Source organism: Symphalangus syndactylus, chromosome 20 (assembly GCF_028878055.3).
Source record: "Symphalangus syndactylus isolate Jambi chromosome 20, NHGRI_mSymSyn1-v2.1_pri, whole genome shotgun sequence".
Taxonomy (NCBI): domain Eukaryota; kingdom Metazoa; phylum Chordata; class Mammalia; order Primates; family Hylobatidae; genus Symphalangus; species Symphalangus syndactylus.
In genome coordinates, this window is record NC_072442.2 from 68,182,898 (window position 1) to 68,209,774 (window position 26,877).

A 26,877-nucleotide genomic window follows, 5' to 3' on the forward strand; every position below is an offset into this window, starting at 1 on the left:
GCAGGAGTGCCTAACAGGGTGTCCCTGCCTCCCCCACAGCAGGTAACAGTATGCCCTGCCTCCCCCACGGCGGGTAACAGTGTGCCCTGCCTCCCCCACGGCGGGTAACAGAGTGTGCCCTGCCTCCCCCACGGCGGGTAACAGTGTGCCCTGCCTTCCTCACAGTGGCCACAGGGGCCTGGGGGCTAGGGCCCCCCGAAGGGTTGATTTCCAGGTAAACATCAGCTTATCTCAGCTGCTCACTTCCGCCTTCCTGACTGTGTAGCTGGCTCTGAGCAGTGCTGACCCACGGGGAGATCTCTGGCTTGGCCTCCGAGCTGGCACCTCTCTCACCCACATTCTCTCTCTGCAGCTGGACCCACAAACTGTGGAGACCAAGAACTGGCACACGGACGTGATTGAGATGAATGGGGTGAGCCGGGGATGGGAACGATCAGCGGGGTGTGCCGGGAGGTGGAATGTCTGTGCAGCAGGTGGGCAGCCCAGCCCTCTGGCTGCTCCTGGGGCTGCTGTGCTGCCTTGACCTCCCCGCAGCCCAGCCCCCTCTCCCCTCCTGCCCACACCCTGCCCGCTGCTGTCCTGCAGGTGTTGTGTTGAGGGAGCCCCAGGTGTGAGCCAGCCCTCGCTTGCAGTCTTGGGGAGGGGACCCCTGTGTTTTGGGGGCACCCTCGGGCACTCACGCCCTGGGGAACTTGTACCTTTCTCACCCCCTAACCAGATCAAAGTGGAATTTTCCATGAAATTCACCAGCCGAGATATGAGCCTGAAGAGGACGCCGTCCAAAAAGCAGACCGGCGTCTTCGGTGTGAAGATCAGCGTGGTGACTAAGTAGGTGCTGCCTCCGGTCTCCCAATCCTGGCGTCAGTGCCCCGGGTCCCCGCCAGCCTGGGCCCCCCAGCCCTCCCCGCCTGTGCCCATCCTGGCACCTAATCAGTCACCCCCAGCTCGGCGGCGGCAGACGGCCGGCGTGGAGCCAGAGCGGCCGCAGAGGCGCTCACACGACGCTTTAGAAGCACTGAAACGCTGGAAGGTCTCCTGTGAGATCCCAGATCATCTGCTCCTCGTAATAAGCGGGAAGCTCTGTCAGCTGGGGGCCTGCGTTTGGGCTTGGCACCAACGGGGGCTGGCTGCCCCTCGGGGAAGGGCACGTGTCCCCCAGTTCACCACCACCGCGGCCCCTTGTCTCAGTCCTGACCCACCTCCTCGTGTGGGCTGCCTGCCGGGCCTCCTACAAGCGTCTAAATCTGAGGGACATTCTTTCCCTAGAGTCTCGGCCTTACCTTCCCAAGTTCCCAAGGCTTCTCCTGCCCACGTCCTTCGCTGCCCCTTCCGCAGGCAGGCCTCGGGTGGGCTGGCTGGGGTGGGGTGCGGTGGCCTCTTTCTCTGCCCTTTTCCTGCCCTGCCCCCCCACCCCCAGCCCCACCCCCACCCCCGTCCCAGCTCTCCATCCCAAATGCTAGAAGCTCTCCAGGGTGTGGGTGTGCTGGGCAGGGGTTGCTATGGGAGAGCTGTCATGGTGGCTGCCCTCCACCCATCCTCACGCCCCACCCCAGGCGGGAGCGCTCCAAGGTGCCCTACATCGTCCGGCAGTGCGTGGAGGAGGTGGAGAAGAGGGGCATCGAGGAGGTTGGCATCTACCGGATATCGGGCGTGGCCACGGACATCCAGGCGCTCAAGGCCGTCTTCGATGCCAGTGAGTCTGGGAGGCCCAGCCAGGGCGGGTGTGGCTGTGTCTGAGCAGGCTGGTGGGATGGACAGGAGAGCTCAGGGGAACCAGGAGCCTCCCTGAAGAGGAGCCTTGGTCTGCTTAAGGGTCCCGGTGGCAAGTGCTTTCTCTGCATTTTCTCACGTAATCCCCTCCCCTCGAATCTCTTGTCCGTTGCTGCAGGTAAGGAACTGCAGAAACTCAGAAGGGCCAAGTCGCTTGCCCAGGATGACCCAACTTGTATGTTTTGGTTCTGGACTTAAACTCAGATCTGACTCCAGAGTCTTTCTTGCTAGTTCCTGGGTGCCTGGTGAGCCGCAGGGAAAGAGCTTTGAGCCTGCACCTGCTGTCTCCAGGGCCCCAGGTCCCCTCTGGGGCAGCGCTGCCTCTGTGTACAGCCCACCGTGGTGAGGCCTGACCTTTCTGGTTTCTCCTCCCTGCTCCTGCTGGCTCAGGCTGCAGCAGCCACACACCCAACTGTCAAGAAACCTGCACTGGCCAGGCAGGGATGAATCTGTGGGGAGTCTGGAGTGGAGGACGGGGTGGGGCCTGGGAACTTGCTGGCGTTGGCTCCTCTGTGCAGCCTAGAAGCTGAGGCTTTGTTGGAACATGCTTTTACGTGTGAAAAGTGTGCAATGCCTTCCAGAGAGGGGCTTAGCGATGGGGAGGTTCCAGTCGGAAGGAAGCTGCCGGCCACACGGTGTGAATGTGGCTCTGAACTCTGGGTGATGGATTTCACTCCCAAAACACCCTCTCCTGAGCAGCCACAGCAGACGGCCCCCAGGCTGTCTCTCCCTGTTCCCCCAACCCCGACCCACAGAGCTGAGTCACAGACACTTGTGGGCACTCTCTACGTCCTGCTCCTCCAGGGGAGACCAGAACCAGAGATGGAGTGGGGGGGGCTGTGTCAGGATGGGTCGGGGGTGGAACAGGGCCGCCGGCCCGGCTAAGGCTGCCTGACCTCGGCCCCACCCCTGCAGATAACAAGGACATCCTGCTGATGCTGAGTGACATGGACATCAACGCCATCGCCGGGACGCTCAAGCTTTACTTCCGGGAACTGCCCGAGCCGCTCCTCACGGACCGACTCTACCCAGCCTTCATGGAGGGCATCGGTGAGGCCCTGAGGGCTCCTAGGGCTGGGCTGGGCCAGACTGAGCCAGGACTCCCTGCCCGGAGAAGTAACCAGCAGGAGAATTATCTGTGGCTTCCTTTGCTGGCTGACCTTCCCAGTGCACTGGGGCCTGTGGCTGAGGGGCCCGAGGATGAGGTGTGGCCTGCTAGGACCTGGTGCAGACACTGGGCCCTTTCTCGCCTGCCTCTTGCCCCTGACGTCCCCACGGGCAGCCCCTTCTGCTTCCTATTTGGACGTTGGCCTCTTGCTTGGAAGCTCGAGCATCCAGGGAAGACTGCCCTGAGGTGAGTGGCCAGAAGCCAGCATCCCAGAGCCAAGGAGGAGGCTGGTTCAAGCCAGAGGGCACTCGAGACGGGTGGTGCTGAGCCATCCAGCGAGACCACACACCATCCCATCACCTCTGCTGAGGGCCCCGGCCAGCAGGCCTTCCGCCTCCACCCACCTGGGCCAAACCCAGCCCCAAGGCATCCCTTCAGCCTTCTCTGCTCCTGGGGCAGACCGGAGCCTCAGCCCTCCATGGAAGGCTGCTCGCACCCACGCTCCAGCAGCAGAGGGGGTGGAGAAAGAGAATCCACCACTGGCAGGATATGTCCCTACTGGCTTAACCTTAGCCACACAGACCAGGGAGTGTCCTCTTATGAGACAGGGGATGCCCCAGCGCCCAAGGCCCATGCGGTCAGCTGCAGGAAGGGGGTCTGCTCCCACCAGCCGGCTTCCTGGCTGAGTTACCAGTCATGGTGGGACCTCCTGGAGGAAGCAGCTGCTGACAGCCCACCCAGACACCAAGCCCTCCCCTGTGGGGTCTGCTCCCCAAAGGCCTGGAAGCCTGGGCTCTCCCGCAGGGGCCCACAGCCTCACGACCACAGGGGCTCTGGTGGGGAGCCCCAGAAGCCGAACGCCGCACTGGCCCTTCTCTCCCACAGCCCTGTCGGACCCTGCTGCCAAGGAAAACTGCATGATGCACCTGCTCCGCTCCCTGCCCGACCCCAACCTCATCACCTTCCTCTTCCTGCTGGAACACTTGAAAAGGTAACGGGGAGTGGCCCCGACCCCACCTCCTCAGTCCGTCCTGGTGGGCGCTGGCCTCCGTCGGGCTGTCTGTGGGGAGTGAGAGTTTACTTTCCAAGTTCTTGCACTCATGTTTTTCTGTTTTGAGAAATATTTGGGTCCCGTAACCAGTAGTAACCTCAAATATTGACCACAGAATGCTCAGAATGGCAGGGTGAGAGCCCAGGACTACAGGCAGGTTTTATAATCATGGGTCCCGACCTACCAGTGGTTCATTGAGTCAATTCAGCCTTCTATAAATGAAATGGAGAACAGATACTATTAGGACTGTAGGCAGGTTTTATAATCAGTGAGTCCCAACCTACTGGTGGTTCATTCAACCAATGTAGCCATTTCTAGATGCAGTGGGGAATGGACAGCAGTGGGGGATGGACAGCAGTGGGGGGACAGACAGCAGTGGGGGATGGACAGCAGTGGGGGGACAGACAGCAATGGGGGGACAGACAGCAGTGGGGGGACGGACAGCAGTGGGGGTGGACAGCGTGGGGGGATGGACGGCAGTGGGGGACGGACAGCAGTGGGGGGATGGGCAGCAGTGGGGGATGGACGGCAGTGGGGGGATGGGTGGCAGTGGGGGGATGGACAGCAGTGGGGGACGGACAGCAGTGGGGGATGGACAGCAGTGGGAATGGACAGCAGTGGGGGACGGACGGCAGTGGAGGGATGGACGGCAGTGGGGACGGGCGGCAGTGGGGGACGGACAGCAGTGGGAATGGACAGCAGTGGGGGGATGGACGGCAGTGGGGGACGGACAGCAGTGGGAATGGACGGCAGTGGGGGGATGGACGGCAGTGGGGGACGGACAGCAGTGGGAATGGACGGCAGTGGGGGGATGGACGGCAGTGGGGGACGGACAGCAGTGGGAATGGACGGCAGTGGGGGGATGGGCGGCAGTGGGGGACGGACAGCAGTGGGAATGGACGGCAGTGGGGGGATGGACGGCAGTGGGGGACGGACAGCAGTGGGAATGGACGGCAGTGGGGGGATGGGCGGCAGTTGGGGACGGACAGCAGTGGGAATGGACGGCAGTGGGGGGATGGGCGGCAGTGGGGGACGGACAGCAGTGGGAATGGACAGCAGGAGGATACATTGCAAGCCTTGGGTGCAGGTGCTGCCGTTCAATTACATAGAGACATGTGGACTGTGTTACGGCATGGGTTGTATCGTGGGCCACAGTCAAAAAAGGTGAAACCCATTGGTCTTGGCCCACACCTCACTTGACATAGGGAAACTAAGCCCCCACACCAGGCGGAGACTTGCTTGGGTTAGTAGCAGATCTGTCCTTAGAGCCCTCAACTTCCAGATCCTAAATTCAGACCCTTCTTGCCTTCCCACACCCTTTCCAGTCAGGTCCAACCAAGAGTGGCTAAAGTTGGTTGTACCTGTAGCCAAGTTCAGAACTGACAGTGGCCCTGCAGAGGGCCTCAGGCTGGCGTGGGGAGGCAGTCCCTGGGTGTCCCTTAAACCCACCTGCACGCTAGGACCCGGGAGCCCCTCAGACCGCTCTGTGGAACAGCTCTTCCCTGAGCTCAGCCGCAGCTCAGCCAGGCCAGGCTCGAGGGAGCCAGCGGAGACCTGGACGCGCCCGGGGCTGGTGTCTTGTTTTTCCCATCATGAAACATTTTTCCTCTGGTTTGGCCGGGACCAGAGCCCCGACCAATTCCGAAAGCGTTTGGCAAGCCTTGTGGGGAGGAGTGGAAAGGGAAAATTCATTCGGCTTCCACCCTGGGAACTGGGCACAGTCTGTTCCCACATCTGGGCCCCTGGCTGGACCGTGTGCGCGTGTGTGGTGAGGGGCTGGCCCCGCTGCACAGCTGCCTGTTGGCATCACAGTGTTTGTTTGCCTGTTTCCAAAGCAGGCGCAGCCACAGCTCCTGCCTGGAGGGTGGGAATGATGGTATTGAGAGGGTGAGAGGCGCTGCTTAGGGTGGGTGGGTCTCAGCCCAGAAACATTTTTTGAGACTGAAGGAGAACCAGAGGCCGTCTGATATGTTTGCTGACCCTGGGCCTGCCTGGACACCAGCCCTGATGGCAGCTCCTGCTGTTACCCCAGGGAAGCATCGCAGAGCATCTGGCCTGTTGAGTAAGAGAAGCAGGGGAGGATCTGGAGGGAGGACAACCCTGGGTCCCATGAGGCCCACGGAGAGGCACAGGAGGCAGCCCTGGGTCCCACGAGGCCGACCTTTCCGGAGAGGCATGGGGGCACAGTCCCCGGGCCCATCTGGAAGTAGGGTTGCTCCTGCCCCAGCACAGCTGGCAGAGCCCCAGGTCTAGCGACTCCTGCTGGGCTCCAAGCCCTGCTACCTTTCTCCTCTGCCCCACCCACCTCGACTCTTCTTTTGGGCCACTGAGCACATGAGAAAGCAACAGAGCGGTAGGTCCTGGAGGCAGCTACCGGGGTTCAAATCCCAGCTCTACCACTTGTTAGCTGTGTGACCTTGGGCAAGTCACTTAACCCCTCTGTACTTTGGTTTCTTCGTCTACACAATGGGGGAGACGACAATCGTATTTACCTCAAAGGACTGTGGCGGGTGTGAGTTGCTACAGGGGAAGTTTTTAGAACAGCATTTGCTCTCAGGCAAGGGAGCTGGAGTTGGCATCTGTGGGCTCCCTGGCTCTGGCAGTTCACCATCAGTTCAGGGGGACCCAGCAGCTGGAGATGTTAGCACAGAACGCTGGCACATGGCTGGGGCCCTGCTCTCCTGGATAAGTCCCCTTCCCCCGGGGGAGGTCCCCACTCCTAGGAGATGGAGACGAGGTGACCCCTTCCAGGAGTCCTTCAGGAGCTCCTACAGCGAAGGCCAAGGGTCCTGGAGCTCCGAGTGGCTGCTGAGGAAGGGCTTCTTTCTTCTCCATCTCCTTTTTAGGGTTGCCGAGAAGGAGCCCATCAACAAAATGTCACTTCACAACCTGGCTACCGTGTTTGGACCCACGTTACTGAGACCCTCAGAAGTGGAGAGCAAAGCACACCTCACCTCCGCTGCGGACATCTGGTCCCATGACGTCATGGCGCAGGTACCCTAGCACCACCTGGGCCCGTGGCTGGCGGAGGGTGACGGTCCCATGACGTCATGGCGCAGGTACCCTGGCACCGCCCGGGCCTGTGACGGGCAGAGGGTGACGGTCCCATGACGTCATGGCGCAGGTACCCTAGCACCACCCGGGCCCGTGGCTGGCGGAGGGTGACGGTCCCATGATGTCATAGTTCAGGTACCCTGGCACCGCCCGGGCCTGTGACGGGCAGAGGGTGACGGTCCCATGACGTCATGGTTCAGGTACCCTGGCACCGCCAGGGCCCGTGACGGGCAGAGGGTGACGGTCCCATGACATCATGGCGCAGGTACCCTGGCACTGCCCGGGCCCGCGGCTGGCAGAGGGTGAGACCAGCCCCTTAGGAGGAGAGAGAACAGCTCAGAGTCCCCAGGCCTCTTCCCTCGTGGGAAGCTGGGTTGATGGGATGTGGGGTGTCACCAGGGAGGCAGGACTGCAGACACTTCTGCCCCTCCCAGGCCAAAACAAACGTGTGAGCCTAGACCAGGGCCCAGAGATGCCGGCTGCATTCTCAGGAGGGCCTCGGTCTCAGAAAGCAACCCCAGGGCTGGGGAGATGCTGGGCCCTTGTCCTCACGTGTGGAAGCTCTGAGGTTGCTTCCCTGGGAGTCCTGCAAGACCCAGAGCAGGGGCCAGACTGTGGCCGCCTCAGGACAGAGCAGAAGCTTATGGCCACGTTGGGGAAGTGGCCCCAGGCACCCCACCCTCTGCCCTGCAGCGCCTTCCACGACTGCAGAAAGGCAAACACACCTGGGCTCCCCAGGAAGGGGAGGTGGCCAGAGCCAGTCTAGAGAGTGGGAGGGGCAACACAGGCTGGAGCCAGCAAGGACCATGTATTCTCGCACGTTGACAGCGAGGCCAAGGACAGGGAGCCCCAGCCTCCACCTTCCTGTCTCCCCACAGGTCCAGGTCCTCCTCTACTACCTGCAGCACCCCCCCATTTCCTTCGCAGAACTCAAGCGGAACACACTGTACTTCTCCACCGACGTGTAGCCCGAGGCAGGGCGGCTGCGGGAGGGTGGTGGAGCCAGCCCCTCCAGCCCGGGGTCCAACTCAGACTTGAAAGACTGCAATAGAAAACTCCCAAACCCAGCACTCCAGACTCGAGGGAAGCCAGCTTCCAAGAACTGGAATGCGTACATCTTCTGTGCCACCCTGTACAAAGCCGGCTGCCCAGTCCCAGCCTCACCACCGCACCCACCTCTGCCCTCCATCCCTCTAGTTGTGTCTGATGCTCCGTGCTGTTCGGGAATTGTTTTATGTGCGCTTGTCATGCAGAAAAGGTAGTGACCGGCCCGGCGTGGGCACACACAGCCCGCTTTGTTCTTTCATTTCCTGCAGCACTTTCTTCCCTCCTGGGTCCAGCCCAAGGCCTTTTATTTTGCGCTCTGCAACTGCTGCCAGCTTCTCTCTTGGCCCTGCTCCCAGATGGCGGTCTCCTGACAGCCTCCCCTCAGCCCTTCCTTCCCAGCCTGCCTGCATGCATGTGCACCCTCGGTCTTCGCTCCATCACCTTGAAAGCTCTGAAGAGGCCCTGGGTTGCCGGGGCAGCGGCGGCCCGTTTGCTGCTGCCGTTTGCTGCTGCCGGCCCCTCCTCGACTCCGCCTTTGGGAGCACACCTGCTTTGCCTTGCTGCCTGTGCAAATGTTGGACAAGGAGACACATTCACACTCGTCCCCAGCTTAGCACAGAGCTGGAGCGCCCATTTCTGGAATTTTCCGTTTGGGAATCTCCACTTCTGGGGTTTACCTGTTCGGCCTCCTGCCTATCAGTGAGGCATCTCTGACTGTTTCTTCTACTGCTTTTCAGTTCCCTTCCCTGCTGTTCTATTTCCTTTGAGTGTAAAGACTCACAAGTGACCTGCTATGGAGATAGCCAGAGGGTCAGGAGAGAATGGGGGAGGAGGCAGTCAGGCTGCTGAGGAAACACCACGGGCTGAACGGGGGAGGAAGGCACATGCCGCACTGGGTGTCCCGGGTCGCGGGTGGGGCAGCTCAGCTCTTAGGAGCGAGTTGTGGGGGCTTTTCAAGAGGGGCCAGGCTTCCTGGAGGGTGACTGATGTGGCCGAAGCAGGTGTCCAGGCAGGTAGGCTGCAGCCAGGAGCTCCCTGGCACCGCAGGACCTCGTGGTACTCTTGCCTTAGATTTTACACATGCTCCACAGCCAAGCACTGCCACGGGTCCTCCAGGACCTGGGAAGGAAAGGCACAGGCCCACGGTGGTCAGCCATTGTGGTGCCGCCCCAGCTTCTGGATGCAGCCTTTTGGGTAAACGCTGGGAACTCCAGAAGTTGTGGGGAGAGTGGGGAATCAGCCGCCTCTAGGGGCTGGGTTCTGCTGGGGCCTCCTTGTTGGTGCTGTAGGCACCCACCAGGGAGTAGGGACCCGACTTGGAGACGCATTGCCCAGTACTAGGAAGGAGTGAGGTGTGTTCCCACCGTACCGTTTCCCACACGAGCTGCGGCTGCCAGCCTCGGGCCATCATCAGCCTAGGAGAGCAGACGCAGCTCCAGGGGCTTGAGTTATAGCCAGTTACAGCTCCCTGGCTCTTCTATGTGGCAGAGCGTCATTTCTGGGCCCTCAGGACTGGGGAGCTCAGTTCCCATTGCTTGTGCTCAGGGCTGAGTCTTAAAGAAGGGTTTGCTGTAGCGCTTGCTCAGTGAGAGGCAGAGCCCTTTTTGATCCTGTTTACTCCGTTGTCTTGGGCAGAACGGTAAATATTCTGTGCACGGAGGAAAGACATGCCCAAGAGGAAGGGAGTATTGACCATCAGCTGCCTGTGAGCAGCTTAGCAAGGAGCCCTTGCTCCCTGGGACAGGCGGTGAACTTGAGTCTAAAGATCCAGCGCCTGGCCCTTCCTGAGGTCCCTGCCTGGCATCCGAGTGTTGGTGTGTGACACAGAAGGCTCCTGCTTGCTTCCAAAGCGATGGACAGGAAGGGGCAGAGTGAGTCACGGCCCAGACTGGGCACCTTCGCGTCTCAGCCTCAGGGAGCCCCACAGCCCCAAGCTTGCTGAGGCAACTTGAGAACAGGCTACAGGAAGGCTGCAAAGGCCGAGAAAGGCAAAGGCTCATATTTATAAATCCCACCCCCAGAGCGGGGAGGGTCAGGTGCCAGACCTGGACTAAACTGCACCAAGGAAACACCCAGCGGGGTCTCCTGTGAGCCAGGGACCGTGCAGCCCGGAACCTCCAGTCACTGCGCCCGGCAGGAGTCAGGCTAAGGGTTCTCCTGTGAGCAGGGACTGTGCAGCCTGGAACCTCCAGTCACTGCGCCCAACAGGGTGGGCTGTGCCCGGCAGGAGTCAGGCTAAGGAACCCCAAGTCTGCCTGTCCTTGCTGGGCAATGGCTGATGGCTGCCAGTTTCTGCTGATACACAGGTAGGATGGGACCCTTCATGAATATCGGACTTTAATAAGTTGGTAAGGATATATTTTTTTGTCTACGTTCTGTTTCAACTTATGTAGATTATTATAAATTGATGTAAACCACGTGAGAGGAAAATGTTAATAAAAAATGCAAAGCCCCAACATTTGCACAAAACTCAGCCCTGTGGTGTGGGTGTTTGTGTTCGCAGTGGTCCAGGGAAGCCACCAGTGTAAATATTTAACTCTTCCAGCTGCATCCAGATGTGAGTTTCCAGGAATCTGTTCACCTAGTTCACTCCCCTTGAGCCTCCCTGTGGCCCACAGGGGCTGGGGCAGAGCTGCGGGGAGGTGGGCTCGAGCCCTCTCCTTGCTCTTCACAAAGGCCTCCGGATCAGCCAGCATCCAGGCTGCTTCTGGCTCGCCTTTGCCATGTGCTGCTACAGTACCAATGTCCCACCCGGGACCTGGCCATCAGTGTGCCTTCAAAGTGGCATGTTGTCCACTGAAGAGGAAACGTCTTCTTTTATGTAAATGCTTCTCTACGCGTTCCTTCAAAGTGGCACATCTTTGAGGCAACCTTTTGATCTAATCTGCTTGTCAGAGAAGCTGGGTCTCCGAGGGCCCACCCTCCCTCTGAGAGCCAGTGGCGTGAATATCGGCTCCCACCAGCCAAAGCAACTGGACACTGAGTGAGTTTATTCTGAAGATCAGGAACAGATGTCTCTGAAAATTGCTGTTGGGTTTATGAGCTCATACTGGCTCTCCAGCCATCGAAAACAGGAAACTATTCATCTCTCAAGTGAATAGGCAGCGTGGACAATGCCTGGCTTACTGAACCGATGGCTACTGACAGCCCTGGCACTCATCTTTTCCAAGGCCGTTGTGAGGGCAGCATGTCTTGTATTTGGTCCCACGTGCTAGACTGAAAGATGGAAGATCCCAGGCATCCTAGGACTTTGACAGGTACCAGGTAGGAGTGTCTGCCCTTGCTTCAGAGTGCTTGTAGGTGTCCTGTTTTTAGGGACAGCAGAGGAAACAATTTGTTCTGAGCTCTAAGGAATGCTCCAACTGGCCTAGCAGTGATGAAGCCTCCTAGCTGGGAGACTGGGAGGGGCGTTATACAGAATTCACTGTAAAAGGACATGAGCCCTGAGCAGGAACTCACATTCATTCCAAGGAAATGGCAAACATGGCCCAAGGAAGGTGTTACCAGCTGGGTTTGACATCATCAATCACTCATGTACAAACACACACTTGGGCCACCAGGCCATGTAAGCTGAGTCTGAACTCTGGTTAAGAGTGTGTGGGCCAGAAGACAGGGCAGATGAGGAAGAAGGCAAAAAAAGAAAGGGTAGAGGAATTACCATATTATAGGAAAAAGGAGACTCATTACCACTGGCTGAAAGTGTCCAGAATTGTGTGGCCCCCACCAAGTTACCTGCCTGTGCCCCACCCAAGAGCAAAGGCCTGACTCCATCAGTGTCATCTCCCCCACAAAGCACCAGGGTAAAGTGGCACCAGTGCTGAAGCCCAGTTGTAGACGGCTTTTTTTTTTATATACCCGCGGCACACAACTAGGCCAAGAAAAATACCACAAGGTCAAGTGGAAAACACGACATGTTGAAACACTTCCCTGACCCTGGAGAACGAGGATGGTGGTGAACGGCCCCTCAGTGGCGTCTGATCTTGGCCAGTAGCTGTTGTGACCGAGTCACCAAGATGACCACAGCAGGATCCTTCACATGTGGCCTCAAGCTCGGCCTGGTCCAGCGGTCACGTCGTGAAGCCAGTGTGTGCCTCTCGGCCGGCACAGGAGGGTTTTTCTAGAAGAAGCCCATCGAGTTCATGGATGGGATTGCACTACATCCCAGGAAAAGGCTGGGCTGGGCTTCTTGAGGCAGGCCCTGGCAGATGTAATGATCTTGGTGAGGATGACACAGTCCTCTAACAACCCTGCCTCAGCGCCCCCATCCCCAGCCTCCCTGGGAGCTTTCTCATTCTTTCCCTTCAGATATTATCTTTGGGCCACCCGGCACTATTTTTGGAATAGGGAATTTGAAAATAAAATACAAATAAACCAACCTTTTGAACTGTAAGGTGTGTGTGGCAGTGGGGGAAGGGGGTGTATTTTTAAAAAAGAAAAAAGGATGGCAGAACACAAAACAAGCGAGATAATTGGTTGGACGGCATCAATCTGCCTTGCCCTGCCCTGGTATTCAAGACAGATAGTTGCATGGAGTTCCAAGGTAGAACAGCTTCCTGAGTGCCTGTAGAGACACTGTCACCTCTGTGCCCACAACACCAAACAACCTAGAGGGCCAGCTGTGGTCAGGCCTGAAGCTTTGTGGAGCTGAATTCCTATATGTCAACATCCTGTCTCCTGATCTGCTCTGAGAGAATCTGGCACGGGACGTCCTCTGTGAAGGCTGGCTGGAGTCCAGGAGCAGCAAAGTGTGGCTGCCCCGAAGGCTGGAGGCAGAGAAGCCAGGCAGCTCCCTCAGAATACCAACGACATGAGGGAAAACGAACGCCTTCAGGCCCTGAAGCAAGGCCCTGGTGTGGTACAGAAACTGTCCTCCAGAGAGCAGCGCAGATCCGGGGCTGGCATCATCCTTCCCCACAGGCAATTACTCTCACCGGAGGTAATAATCAATCGCAGCAGAGAAAGCAGCAAAACCTCCACAACCAATGGCCCCAGCATTTAAGCCAGCTGTCAAACAAACAGAAAGAACATGACCTGTGGTGACAGCTGCTGGGTCACGAGGCACTCACGGAAAATTTGCACAGCCTCAGTGTCATGAAACGAGCTTAAGCACTGTAAGTCATTCAAACGATCATAGCTCTGGAAGACATCAATGAAGCAGTGTATATGATCTAATCCAGTGTGCTTTATCTAACTACATTTGTTTAGCTTTTCTCCTTCAAAGGGTATTTCTAGTCTTAGGGAAACAGCCCCTCGCGGGCAGGAAACTGGTTGAGAGAAGCAGCCCTCGGAATCAAATGAAAGCATATGGCCTTGACCCTGATTTGTTTATGGAATACATTCCGGGGAAGGTGATCAAAGCAGTCCTGGAGACAGCAGAGCTTCTCAAAGAGGCCCTGGCGAAGCTGAATGGGATGACTGGCGGAGAAGTCACTCTGTCATCATAAATGCTGCTTGAGGAGCAAAACCAGGTTTCATGACAGCAAATCATCCTGTTTCTCAGAAGATGAGAAAACCGGCTTTGTGCTCTGGGTAAGTCAGGGCATGACAGATGGAAAGTGGCCCAGTGATAAAACACTGCTGCTTCTGAAAGGAAAGTCAGGTCACCAAGGCCCTCCACCACGCTCTGAATGGACGTGCCAATGGGGAGAAGTCGCAGCAAATTGTTTTTTTTTTTTTTTTTTTTTGCAGCTTATAGTCTAATATTTCTAGAATATCTGTACTTAGCATTGAATGGGTAGAAATCAGAATCCCTGAGGGCAGAAAGATATTACTATTATAATTTATATCTAAAATTAAAACAGACAATTGTCTAGAATTATTGAGAAAAATGTTGGCCACACGTGGTGGCTCATGCCTGTAATCCCAGCACTTTGGGAGGCCAAGGCAGGAAGATCAAGAGGTCAGGAGTTCGAGACCAGGTGAAATCGGTCTCTACTAAAAAAATACAAAAAAAAATTAGTCAAGCATGGTGGTGGGCGCCTGTAATCCCAGCTACCTGGGAGGCTGAGGCAGGGGAATCACTTGAACCCAGGAGGTGCAGGTTGCAGTGAGCTGACATCGTGCCCACTGCACTCCGACAGTGAGATTCGGTCTCTTTAAAAAAAAAAAAAGTTGTAACAACGGACGGGGGTGCTACTTGCATCTCATAGGCAGAGGCCAGGGATACTGCTCAGCATCTTAGAATGCACAAAACAGACCCAATCCTGGCAAAGATTCATCTGGTCGAAAATGTCAATAGTGCCAACGATGGGAAACCCCACTCTAGATCCTAGCAAGTTTCCAAAACCGACTTAACACAGAAACAAACATGACTGATTTGTCAGAGGGAAGAAGATCAAGTGTCCCTGGAACACTCGTGTGTTTGGAAATGACAACCTCAGTACGTCGTCCAAGGCCACAAAGAAAAAGCATTCGAGAGCCGCTTACTAACCTCTGAAACCAATGGCTCCTCCAGTGATGCAGCCACTAATGACACTGTTCTTCCAATCCGATTTTCCCCGGTACTGTGGGCGGAGAAGTACATGTTAGAGCCAAAGAAACAAGCCAAGACAGACCATTAAGGAGGAATATGCAGGGTTGCTCATTCAGTCCCTACCCAAAGGAAACCTAATCTTTCTCAAAAATATAGTTCCTAAGTATACAGTGTGTGTTTGTGTGTGTGTGTGTGTGTATATGTAGTACGTGTTCATAGATGCTTCCTGCAGGTGGCACCAGAGTGCTGAAACCAAGTCCAGCATTTGAAATGTAATCAAAATTTCTTCAAGGGGCTCTCCAATAAGTCTCATGTTTAAAATCATTAGTTATTTTCTAGCCTACAAAAAGTAAAAAATAATGCAAGCCCATACTGTAAACATACACAGAGTCTGCAACAGGGACTATTTTATGGAAGTTCAACCTAGAACGTATCTGATACTTCCGATCTGCTTTCTAGTAACAACTTCCAAATGACTTTTAAAGAGCAATTTCTCTTTAAAAGTCATGAAATGGCGGCCCCAGCAAGGATTTCTCAGAAGGCAGAGACACTTACAGATTCTACCAAACACTCAGTACAAGAAAACATGGCTCCCACAATGGCAAAATTTTTGGCATAGGACATTCCTCTCTGCCCCATGTCTTTCAGAACTTCTTTTGCAGTCGGTGTACGGTAAGGATCCTTAGGGTCAAAGCCCACGTTGGTATCGATGCCGGCGGTAAACACCCCAAATGCACCTCCTAAGACAAATCCTAGAAGCAAACACAGAGATGAAGGTGTCTTTGGCATGTTTTCTGGATTACTGTATTGGGATCATCCTGGAAGGGACCATACCTTTGGATGGCCACCAGTGCAGAGGATACCCCCTCTTGCCACTCAAACTCTCCGTTTGCCTGGTGGAGAGTTTTGCACAATCCAGGGTCTGTGTTACTGACATCATCTTCTCTGTCTCCTCTAGGATTTCTTCCTCCTTTCATTCCCTAACATTTCTCAAGATTCCATCTTTAACCCTCTATTCTCTCTACACTCTCTTATATGTAAACAGCCACCCTCAAGTTCAGCTATCAACTTTGCAAATCACTCTCTTGGCCACTGTGACATTCACAGTAATGCTTTACTGAGCACCACATGCCAGACATGCCACAGCCTCATTCATTCTTCACAATAATCCAGTGAGACAGATGCTGTTAGCCTCTCCTTTCTATAAACTGAGGCTCAGAGAGGTTAAGCAACTTCTCCCAAGGCCACACAGCTACCTAATGGCAAATCCCACACTGCTGCCACATCTGACCTTCCTGAGCTGGCTGGACATGTCCAGATGGATGCTCTCTCGACCTCATGGTCAATATGAGTTTAATAAAATCATGGGCACCTCCCCTCCAACTTAAGGGAAAAACAGAAGGACAAGTGCAGACTTCGTCTCTCCTTGCTCGGGGCTGTCTAGTCACAGTGGTCTTTCAGTTTTTCAAACCTCAAACAACCGCTGCCCTAGAGTCGTCTGCATGTGCATTTCCATATGTCTGCATCCTTCCTCTGCAGTGTTCCTGCTCAACATTCTTCTCCACATAGTATAATACAGGCCCCATGAAGACCAGGCTCTTGTCTCTTTCAGCTGGCACGTGATATTGCTTAGGAACAATTTGCTGAAAGAATTTAAGAGAATGAGCAAATTTAAGGGAATGAACGGAGGCCCGGCGCAGTGGCTCACGCCTGTAATCCCAGCACTTTGGGAAGCCGAGGTGGGCGGATCACCTGAGGTTGGGAGTTCGAGACCAGCCTGACTAACATGGAGAAACCTCATCTCTACTAAAAATACAAAATTAGCCGGGGGTGGTGGCGGGCGCCTGTAATCCCAGCTTCTCGGGGGGCTGAGGCAGGAGAATCGCTTGAACCCGGGAGGCGGAGGTTGCGGTGAGCCGAGATCGTGCTATTGCACTCCAGCCTGGGCAACAAGAGCAAAACTCCGTCTCAAAAAACAAACAAAAAGGAATGAACGGATGAATGAAGTCACCCATGTAATAACTTTTTTTTTTTTTCTTGAGACGGAGTCTCGCTCTGTCGCCCAGGCTGGAGTGCAGTGGCGCGATCTCGGCTCACTGCAAGCTCCGCCTCCCGGGTTCATGCCATTCTCCTGCCTCAGCCTCCCGAGGAGCTGGGACTACAGGCGCCCGCCACCGCGCCCGGCTAATTTTTAGTATTTTTGGTACAGACAGGGTTTCACCGTGTTAGCCAGGATGTCATGTAATAACTTTTAGGCTCCAACCACAGCACCGATTCTCTCACCCAATTTTCATCAGGAAAGCGAAAGCAGACCTGAAGGGGCAGGAGAGGTGACGCCCGATTCACGGAACGAGGCGGGGGTGTGGTCAAGGTCAAGGCCCGCAGTCCCTCGCCTCCCAGGCGCGTGGTCTTCTCAGCAGAGATCCCCACTGCCGTCCAGGCCCTCAGCCTCCCAAGGGTCCCACTCGCCCGGCCTCACCTCCCACGCAGGCCAGCGCAGCCTTGAAAGCGCAGCTTTCCATCACCTTCTCGATCATCTTCTGCTCCTCACCCTTCGCTGGACTTGGGATCCCGCCCAGGCTCCCAGGCTCCAGGAGCCGGGGCTGACGCTTGTCACCCACCAGGTACTGCAGGAGAAGGCTGTACTGCAGCGGAGCTTCGGCGGAACTCGCTGCCTCAGGGGCCGAACTCCCAGCATTGGGGGCGGCCGCCGCCATGACAGTCGCTGCCCAAGCAACTCTCGCGTCCTTCTCCCCGCAGCAGATTCGACAAGCGTCACGTTGCGGGCCCTGAGACTAGCCACTGTGCTGCAACGGCAGATTCGCCGCAGGAAGAAGCCGCGCGGCCTCAAGGCTCGTCGTGCGCACACCAGCGAGAGCGCTATCTAGTTTCCAAAAAGAAAGCCTCTTGTGAAAATGGAATTGGGCTTGGACAGCTTTCCTCATATCACAGATAAACGAGATTCAGATTCACCAGAAAGCGCCCTCACGGTCGGGGCTGCAGCGCGGTGAGTACCGGGGTTTGTAGTTCCAATCCGACCTCCAACTACATTTCCCAGAAAGCGTTGCGCGTGCTCTCGCGCCTCGGCCCCGCGCGGGGGTTCTTACGAGCTCCTGAGGGGAGCGAGGAGTGGCCGCGCGCTCTGCGGGGCTGCCGTGCTCCTGATCGCCGGGAGGGGACGCGCGAGCATTCTCGCTGTCTTTTCCGCCTCATGCTGTCATCGGGCGGTGAGGCGTTAAATCCTGTGGTCCCGGAAGGTGCGGTGAGAGGTAGACGCTTTGTAGGTAAGCGTGAACGTGTGCTGTAACTGCACGGACCGGGCGCGGGGGCTCACGCCTGTCATCCAGCGCTGTGGGAGGCCGAGGCCGGTGGATCACGAGGTCAGGAGTTCGAGACCAATGTGGCAAACATGGTGAAACCCCATCTCTACTAAAAATACCAAAAAAAAAAAAAAAAAAGGCCGGGCGCGGTGGCTCACGCTTGTAATCCCAGCACTTTGGGAGGCCGAGGCGGGCGGATCACGAGGTCAGGAGATCGAGACCACGGTGAAACCCCGTCTCTACTAAAAATACAAAAAAATTAGCCGGGCGTAGTGGCGGGCGCCTGTAGTCCCAGCTACTCGGAGAGGCTGAGGCAGGAGAATGGCGTGAACCCGGGAGGCGGAGCTTGCAGTGAGCCGAGAGGGCGCCACTGCACTCCAGCCTGGGCGACAGAGCGAGACTCCGTCTCAAAAAAAAAAAAAAAAAAAAAAATTAGCTGGGCATGGTGGTGCACGCCTGTATTCCCAGCTACTTGGGAGGCTGAAGCAGGAAACCCCGTCTCTACTAAAAATATAAAAATTAGCCAGATGGTGGCAGGCGCCTGTAATCTCACTTACTCGGGAGGCTGAGATAGGAGAATCGCTTAAACCCAGGAGGTGGAGGTTGCAGTGAGCCAAGATCGCACCATCGCACTCCAGCCTGGGCGACAAGAGCAAGACTCCGTCTCAAAAAAAAAAAAAAAAAAAAAAGATCCTAACTTAGAGCATTTGCTGACTTGTGTGGTGTTAATATCCCCATCATGGCTGATTTCAAACTACCAAGTGAGGTCGTCAGTCAGAATTGGGAAGACGTATAGCAGCATGTGGTTAGATGCTGTTTCTATCACACAGAGACAATCTATGGAAATAACCTCAACAGCATAGATAGGAGTACAGTGTAGTAAAATTTTTAGGGGGGGATGAGTTTTGAGCACATATTACCTATTTTTAGTGTAATTTATTATAAATGTATAGAATGTAATTTTTAATAATAACTGTGCTTAACAACCAGCTCAGAAACTCCTGATAATTTGTTGCTTTACTTTTTAAAATTATTCTTTTGAGACAGTCTTGCTCTGTCACCCAGGCTGGAGTGCAGTGGTGCAATCTTGGCTCACTGCAACCTCCACCTCCCAAGTTTGAGCGATTCTCCTGCCTCAGCCTCCTGAGTAGCAGGGATTACAGGTACATGCCACCACGCCTGGCTAGTTTTTGTATTTTTAGTAGAAGGAGGTTTCACCATGTTGGTCAGGCTGGTCTCAAACTCCTGACCTCAGGTGACCCACCTGCCTCGGCCTCCCAAAGTGCTGAGATTCCAGGCATGAGTCACTGCACCCGGCCAGTTAGGGCCTTTTTGTTATCGTTGTTAAACATTTACCATTATACCACTGCACTGCAAGCATATTTTGGGAACCAAGAACACTTCCTCTTCTTTGAGGAAACCAGAGTTGGGGCCTGGAGGCAGAGAAATTGGGAATGGATTTCTGGTTGTATCCAGGAAAATCCTAGGGGATGTTGGCGAGAGGTTTTCAGTCCCAAGAATGCTAACACTTTGGCATCGTTGTGTACTCCTCCTATGAAGAAAATGTGGCCTGGGAACACCTCTGGGCATTTAAGCACACTTTTTGCTAATGGCCTGAAGGCAGTGCCGTAGCAAGCATCTGCCTACTTGGGCCAGGGACTCAGAAGATGTTGATCAAAAAAGATTCCTCTGCTGGGCATGGTGGCTCACACCTGTAATCCCAGCACTTCAGGAGGCTGAGGCAGGAAAATTGCTTGAGTCTGGGAAGTTGAGACTGCAGTGAGTCATGATCGTGCCAGTGCACTCCAGCATGGACAAGGGAATGAGACCCTGTCTCAAAAAAAAAAAAAAAAAAAGATTCCTCTAAGTAAACAGTGGTCATTGTATTCAGAGGGCTGAAAAACAATTTCCATCAAGGGCTGCGAAAGGGCTGGGGTATTCCATAGCCCAGGAGCCCCACAGGTGTGTCTGAGTTGTAAGAAGAAGTGAAGTGTCCTTCCTTTAAGGGTCTTGGCTGGGCGCGGTGGCTCACGCCTGTAATCTCAGCACTTTGGGAGGTTGAAGCAAGGTCAAGAGATCGAGACCATCCTGGCCAATGTGGTGAAACCCTGTCTCTACTAAAAATACAAAAATTAGCTGGGCGTGGTGGCTGCATGCCTGTAGTCCCAGCTACTCAGAAGGCTGAGGCAGCAGAATTGCTTGAACCCACGAGGCGGAGCTTGCAGTGAGCCTAGATGGTGCCACTGCACTCTGGCCTGGAGACAGAGGGAGACTCCGTCTCAAAAAAAAAAAAAAAAAAAAAAAAAAAGGTGGGAGGGTCTTTGGGGCCCCAGAGAAGAAATGGGTGGGACCTAATGAGCTGTACTGGAAGCCATACTTTTGGGACATGTTGCCCGAGATGAGGATGGAATACCCCACCCGACAGAAATGGAGACCAGACAGCTGCACAGTCTTTTATGAGGGTGGATTATGTGAGGGGTGGATTATGTGAGGGTGGATTATGTGAGGGGTGGATTATTCGAGGGGTGGATTATGTGAGGGGTGGATTATTCGAGGGGTGGATTATGTGAGGGTGGATTATGTGAGGGTGGATTACTCGAGGGGTGGATTACGTGAGGGGTGGATTATGTGAGGGGTGGATTATGGGAGGGCAGATTATGCGAGGGGCAGATTATGCGAGGGGTGGATTATGCGAGGGGTGGATTATGTGAGGGCGGATTATACGAGGGGTGGATTATGTGAGGGGTGGATTATGTGAGGGGTGGATTATGCGAGGGGTGGATTATGCGAGGGGTGGATTATGCGAGGGGTGGATTATGCGAGGGGTGGATTATTCGAGGGGTGGATTATTCGAGGGGTGGATTATGTGAGGGGTGGATTATGTGAGGGGTGGATTATGTGAGGGGTGGATTACGTGAGGGGTGGATTATGTGAGGGGTGGATTATGTGAGGAGTGGATTATGTGAGGGGTGGAGTGGCTCTTAGCTTTTCTCTCTGAATCACTTTCCCCACAAGAGGACATTTATTGTCTGGCCTGGTGTGACAGATGGGATAAGGCTTGACATCGCTGGCTGCAGCAGATGGAAACAAGGCGGGAGTGTGGGGTCTCCAGCCATGAGTCGTGGGGTCCCACAGGCAGCCAGCGATAAAGAGCACCCCAGGCCCAGCCCTGAGCACCGTCGGTCCCTCCCTTCTGTCTCCACAGTGAAGGTCACGTAACAGCATCCTCTGCTCATCTTCACGGAGTATTGGCCTGGCTTGCTGGAGGTCCATGAGGCTGCCCCAAACCATCACTGAGAACCAGGTGGTTAAGCTGCTGAGCGCAGAGTTAGTTTCTGACTCAGTAAGGTCTGAGGTGGGTGTGAAATTTTGGATTTCCCAGGTGATGCTGCTGCTGGTTGGGGACCACATTTTTTTTTCTTTTTTCTGAGATGGAGTCTCGCTCTGTCACCCAGGCTGATGTTCAATGGTGCGATCTCGGCTCACTGCAACCTCTGCCTCCCAGCTTTAAGTGATTCTCCTGCCTCAGCCTCCCGACCCCAGCTACAGGCGTGAGCCACCAGGCCCAGCTAATTTTTTTTGTATTTTTAGTAAAGATGGAGTTTCACCATGTTGGCCAGGCTGCTCTTGAACTCCTGACCTCAGGTGATCCGCCCACCTCGGCCTCCCAAAGTGCTGGGATGACAGGCATGAGCCACCGCGCCCGGACCCTTGTGAACTTTTGCTAGTAATTCTTTTTTCTTCTCACAACACTCCACTCATGCCCCTCAGCTCTGTGTTTAAAAGATTCCTGCCCTTCAAAACTTACCTTTTCTGATTAATCTATCTGGAAGTAATGCCTTCTCTGAACCTCTTTTTTTTTTGAGATAGGGTCTTTCTTTGTGGCCCAAACTGAGTGCAGTGGCCCCATCATGGCTCGCTGCAGCCTTGACCTCCTGGGCTCAAGGGATCCTCCCACCCCAGCCCCGCCAAGTAGCTGGGACCATGGGCATGTGCCACCATGCCGGGCTAATTTTTAAAAACCTTTTTTATAGAAACTGGTTCTTACTCTATTGCCCAGACTGGTCTCAAACTCCTGGGCTCAAGCAATCCTCCCACCTCGGCCTCCCAAAGTGCTGGGGTTACAGGTGTGAGCCACCACACCAGCCTCTTAATTAACAGGCTCTTAACTGGTTTTTGAGCCTCCTACCTTGCTCTTCTCCAAACTATTTACAGAATGATCTTCCCACACAGGACTGTGATCGTGCTCCCTGCTCTGGATTCTACTTCATGCCAGGAGAAAATCTGAACCCAACGTGTTGCCAGGAAGACACAGGTGCTTCCATCCAGGTTTAGTTCTTTTTTTCTGAGACAGTCTTGCTTCTTCACCCAGGCTGGAGTGCAATGGTGAGATCTCAGCTCACTGCAACCTCTGCCTCCCTGGTTCAAGCAGTTCTCCTGCTTCAGCCTCCCAAGTAGCTGGGATTACAGTCATGTGCCAGCACACCTGGCTAATTTTTTGTATTTTTAGTAGAGATGGGGTTTCACCAGGTTGGCAAGGATGGTTTTGAACTCCTGACCTCAAGTGATCTGCCTGCCTTGGCCTCCCAAGGTGCTGGGATTACAGGTGTGAGCCACTGTGCCTGGCCTAGGGGTACAAGTTATAATCCTCAGATTTGATCTGAAAAGTATAGGAAGCAGATGGAAAAATGCATAATGTTTTCTCCAGCACTTTACACTTCTACAAGAGAGTCAGAAAAGAGTTAGGAAAGTTGTTTAAGAACTAGAGACTAATGGCCAGGCATGGTGGCTCATGCCTGTAATCCCAGCACTTTGGGAGGTCAAGGCAGGAGGATCACTTGTGCCCGGGAGTTCAAGACCAGCCTTAGCCACATAGTGAGACTGTGTCTCTACAAAAAAATACAAAAATTAGGCTGGGTTCGGTGGCTCACACCTGTAATCCCAGCACTTTGGGAGGCCGAGGCCGGCAGATCACGAGTTCAGGAGATTGAGACCATCCTGGTTAACACAGTGAAACCCTGTCTCTACTAAAAATACAAAAAATTAGCCGGGTGTGGTGGCGGGCACCTGTGGTCCCAGCTACTCGGGGGGCTGAGGCAAGAGAATGGTGTGAACCCAGGAGGCGGAGCTTGCAGATCACGCCACTGCACTCCAGCCTGGGCGACAGAGCAAGACTCCGTCTCTAAAAAAACAAAAAATACAAAAATTAGCTCGGCATAATGACATGTGCCTGTGGTCCCAGCTACTTGGGAGGCTGAACCATCTCAAAAATGAAAAAATAAAGCAACCCAGAGACCAGACTTGTCCTGCTTTGCTAAGGGATAAAAGGAATAATAGAAAGAATAATAAATGATGGTGGCTCCCCAAAGTTATATGTCAAGTTGGTGCCAGAAAGATCTGCACCAGGCCGGGTGCGGTGGCTTACGCCTGTAATCCCAGCACTTTGGGAGGCCAAGGCAGGTGGATCATGAGGTCAGGAGATCGAGACCATCCTGGCTAACATGGTGAAAACCTGTCTCTACTAAAAAACATACAAAAAATTAGCCGGGTGTGGTGGCGGGCGCCTGTAGTCCCAGCTACTCGGGAGGCTGAGGCAGGAAAATGGCGTGAACCCAGGAGGCGGAGCTTGCAGTGAGCCGAGATCGCACCACTGTACTCCAGCCTGGGCGACAGAGCAAGACTCCGTCTCAAAAAAAAAAAAAAGAAAGCAATGGAGAATTCACAGTAAATGCTTGATCTTGTAACACCTCTTTGTGACTCTATTCTGGTCCTGCTGTTTGATCCAGCCCGTTTATTAGTTCATAATACTATAAAACTGCAGGTGGAGTGCACCTGTAGTTTCAGCTATGTGGGAGGCTGAGGTGGAAGGATGACTTGAGCCCAGGAGTTGGAGGCTGCAGTGAGCCATGATCACATCACTATACCCCAGCCTGGGCAACAGAGCAAGACCCCATTTCTTTTTTTTTTCCTTTTTTTTTTTTGAGACAGAGTCTCGCTGTGTCACCAGGCTGGAGTGCAGTGGCATGATCTGGGCCCACTGCAACATCTGCCTCCCAGATTCAAGCGATTCTCCTGCCTCAGCCTCCTGAGTAGCTGAAATTACAGGCATCCACCACCACGCCCAGCTAGTTTTTGTATTTTTAGTGGAGAGGGGGTTTCACCATGTTGGCCGGGATGGTCTCAATCTCTTGACCTCGTGATCCGCCCACCTCGGCCTCCCAAAGTGCTGGGATTATAGGCGTGAGCCACCGCACCTGGCTAAGACCCTGTTTCTTTAAAAGAAAAAAAAAAAAAAGACAAGTTGTAGCTTAGTATTTCCTACCTCTTCTGCACCCTCCTTTCTCCTGTGCTACGTCTTAAAGATACCCCATGTCAGAGTGTGTGATGCGCAACTGTGTGTGTCAACTTGACTGGGCCGTTTAGTGTCCAGATATTTAAAGGCAACACAATCCTCATTTGGGTGTGTTAGCCTGACCTAGTTATAGAATGACCTGAAAATCTGCTAGCTTTGAGAGGGACCAGAGCGAGAGAAAGCATTGTAGCAGGTTCCAACTGCGATGCAAGCTGCTCTTCTCATGGGCCACGTGATCCAACCGATCCAGTGGTGTTTGAAGAGACCGTGGCAGACAGGGATGCTATTTGCAGCCTTTGGCAGGCCCCGCAGTTGATCGCAGGGCAAGCCCGTAGGATTTTGGAGCAAAGCTCTGCCATCCTGTGGACCGTACTCTCCTTTTGAGACACAGCTTTTGGACTCCTACTAGGCCTTCTTGGAGACTGATGCTTAGCCATGGGCCACGGAGTTACCATGTGGCCTGAGCTGCCCGTCGTGAACTGGAGGTTCTCTGACCCATCAAGCCATAATATAGTTGGGTGTGCACAGCAGCACCATGCTTCACCATCTAAAGGAAATGGTATACACATGACCAGGCCCAAGCAGGCCCTGAAGGCACCAGGAAGTTAGATGAAGAAGCAGCTTCAAAGGCCCTTGGTTCCCACTCCCGCAACTCCACCCTGCCTTCCCTCTCCCAGCCTGCACCTCTAGCATCATGGAGAGTCCCCCATGATCAGCTCACAGAGAAAGCAAAGACTCACGTCCCAGTTTGCAGGTGGTTCTGTACCATGTGCAGGCTCTGCCTGAAACTGAGCAGCTGCCCTCCAGCCTCTTCCTTAGACATCCGTGAAGGGCAGCGGTGGAGGCAGAGCCTCCCGGTGGGCAGACGTTGGCGCAGTGCACCTGGTTGTTGGTTGCTCTTGGAAGGAGAAATGGCTGGACGTGAGAGCACACACCGATTCACCAACTGTAGCCAATGATTTGCCTGGAGAGTCAGGGACTTGGAAAGAACATGATTGGAAAATTAGTGACAAGGAAATCTAGGGAACTGACAGAAGAGGCATGTGGGCAAAAACTGTGAAGATACTTGTGTCCTGTGTAAATGCTCACCAAAGGGTGGCCTCACCAGGGAAGGGTTGGAATCATCAAGTGATAGGATGGCCCGTTCTCTGGGTGCTGCTCAGCCTCTCTCCCCCAACACCACTGTTCGTGCCCAGTGGGCTCATGAACAAAGTGGCCATGAGGGCAGGGATAAAGGTTATTCATGGGCTCACAGCACAGACTTTTACTCACCATGGCCATCATGGCTGCAGCCACGGCTGAATGCCTCATCTGCCAGTAACAGAGACCAACCCTGAGCCCCTGAAATGATGCCATTCCCTGGGGTGGTCAGCCAGCGACCCGGTGACCCCATTCCCTGGGGTGATCAGCCAGCAACCCCGTGACCCCAATCCCTGGGGTGACCAGCCAGCAACCCAGTGACCCAATCCCTGGGGTGATCAGCCAGCAACCTAGTGACCCCATTCCCTGGGGTGATCAGCTGGTGACCCCAATCCCTGGAGTGATCAGCCAGTGACCCCATTCCCTGGGGTGATCAGCCAGCAACCCAGTGACCCCATTCCCTGGGGTGATCAGCTGGTGACCCCAATCCCTGGGGTGATCAGCCGGTGACCCCATTCGCTGGGGTGATCAGCCAGCAACTCCGTGACCCCAATCCCTGGGATGACCAGCCAGCGACCCAGTGACCCCATTCCCTGGGGTGATCAGCCAGTGACCCCAATCCCTGGGGTGATCAGCTGGTGACCCCAATCCCTGGGGTGATCAGCCGGTGACCCCATTCCCTGGGGTGATCAGCCAGCAACCCGGTGACAGGTTGATGACACTGGATCACTTCCATCATGGAAGGGGCAGCATTTTGTCCTCATTGGAATAGACACTTACTCTAGATCGGGATTTGCCTTCCCTGCACGTCACGCTCCTGCCAAAACTAGCATCCGTGGACTCCCGGAATGCCATACGCACTGTCACGGTATGCCACACTGCACTGCTTCTGACCGAGGAACTCCCTTCACAGCAAAGAAAGTATGGTAATGAGCCCATGCTCACGGAATTCACCGGTACGACCATGTTGCCCACCATCTTGAAGCAGCTGGTTTGATAGGATGGTGGAATGGCCTTTTGAAGACTCCACTGCAGCACCAGCTGGGTGGCGATGCCTTGCAGGGCTGGGCCAAAGTTCTCCAGGAGGCAGTATATGCTCTGAATCAGAGCTGAGTGTAGGGTGCTGTTTCTCCCACAGCCAGGAATCATGGGTCCAGGAAACCAGGGGTGGCAATGAGAGGGGCGCCAGTCCCTAGTACCCCTAGTGACCCAGCAGCAAGATGTTTGTTTCCTGTTCCCATGACCTTATGCTGTGCTGGCCTAGGGGTCGTATTTCCAAATGGAGGAATGTTTCCCCCGGAAGACCCAACAATGGTGCCATTGAACTCGAAGTGAGGACTTCTCTGGGCCTGTTTGACCTCCCACTGCCTCTGGATCAACAGGCAGATAAGAGAGTTACTGTGCTGGCTGGGGTGACTGATCTAGATTGGACCACGAGTCCACAACTGAGGTGAGCAAGACTATGTCTGGAATGGAGGAGGCCCCTCAGGATGTCCTAGAAGACCATGGCCTATGATTTAGGGCAATGGAAAAACCACAAGAATTCAATCCAGGCAGGACTAT

General features: G+C 54.7%; 2 protein-coding genes and 1 long non-coding RNA gene across 10 annotated transcripts in view; 2 read left to right on the forward strand and 1 right to left on the reverse strand.

Moving 5' to 3' along the window:
• ABR (ABR activator of RhoGEF and GTPase) overlaps window positions 1–10,503 on the forward strand; it is a 223,552-nt gene extending 213,049 nt beyond the window's left edge. For all 7 annotated transcript variants that reach the window (XM_055256611.2, XM_063629641.1, XM_055256615.2 and 4 more), the window contains 7 exons: window positions 353–412; window positions 719–828; window positions 1,554–1,693; window positions 2,686–2,820; window positions 3,764–3,869; window positions 6,776–6,923; window positions 7,862–10,503. In XM_055256611.2, coding sequence (XP_055112586.1) covers window positions 353–412; window positions 719–828; window positions 1,554–1,693; window positions 2,686–2,820; window positions 3,764–3,869; window positions 6,776–6,923; window positions 7,862–7,951 — 789 coding nt within the window. In that variant the 3' untranslated portion in view covers window positions 7,952–10,503. The remainder of the gene's footprint in view (window positions 1–352; window positions 413–718; window positions 829–1,553; window positions 1,694–2,685; window positions 2,821–3,763; window positions 3,870–6,775; window positions 6,924–7,861) is intronic.
• Window positions 10,504–11,923: 1,420 nt separating this feature from the next.
• On the reverse strand, window positions 11,924–18,148 carry TIMM22 (translocase of inner mitochondrial membrane 22). 2 transcript variants are annotated; one of them, XM_055256644.2, is made up of 4 exons: window positions 16,982–18,148; window positions 15,058–15,254; window positions 14,461–14,533; window positions 11,924–13,034 (listed from the first exon to the last, which is right to left on the reverse strand). In XM_055256644.2, exons 1-4 carry the CDS (start codon window positions 17,217–17,219, stop codon window positions 12,958–12,960), a joined length of 585 nt encoding a protein of 194 aa, XP_055112619.2. In that variant the 5' UTR covers window positions 17,220–18,148; the 3' UTR covers window positions 11,924–12,957. The 2 variants fall into 2 exon arrangements, with proteins under 2 accessions (XP_055112619.2, XP_063485830.1); XM_063629760.1 differs by having other exon boundaries at window positions 11,924–13,613; window positions 16,982–17,510.
• LOC134735308 (uncharacterized) lies at window positions 16,884–22,806 on the forward strand. The gene is made up of 3 exons (XR_010118389.1): window positions 16,884–17,509; window positions 21,028–21,177; window positions 22,056–22,806. It is a non-coding gene; the product is annotated as an uncharacterized lncRNA (long non-coding RNA).
• Window positions 22,807–26,877: the final 4,071 nt, after the last annotated feature.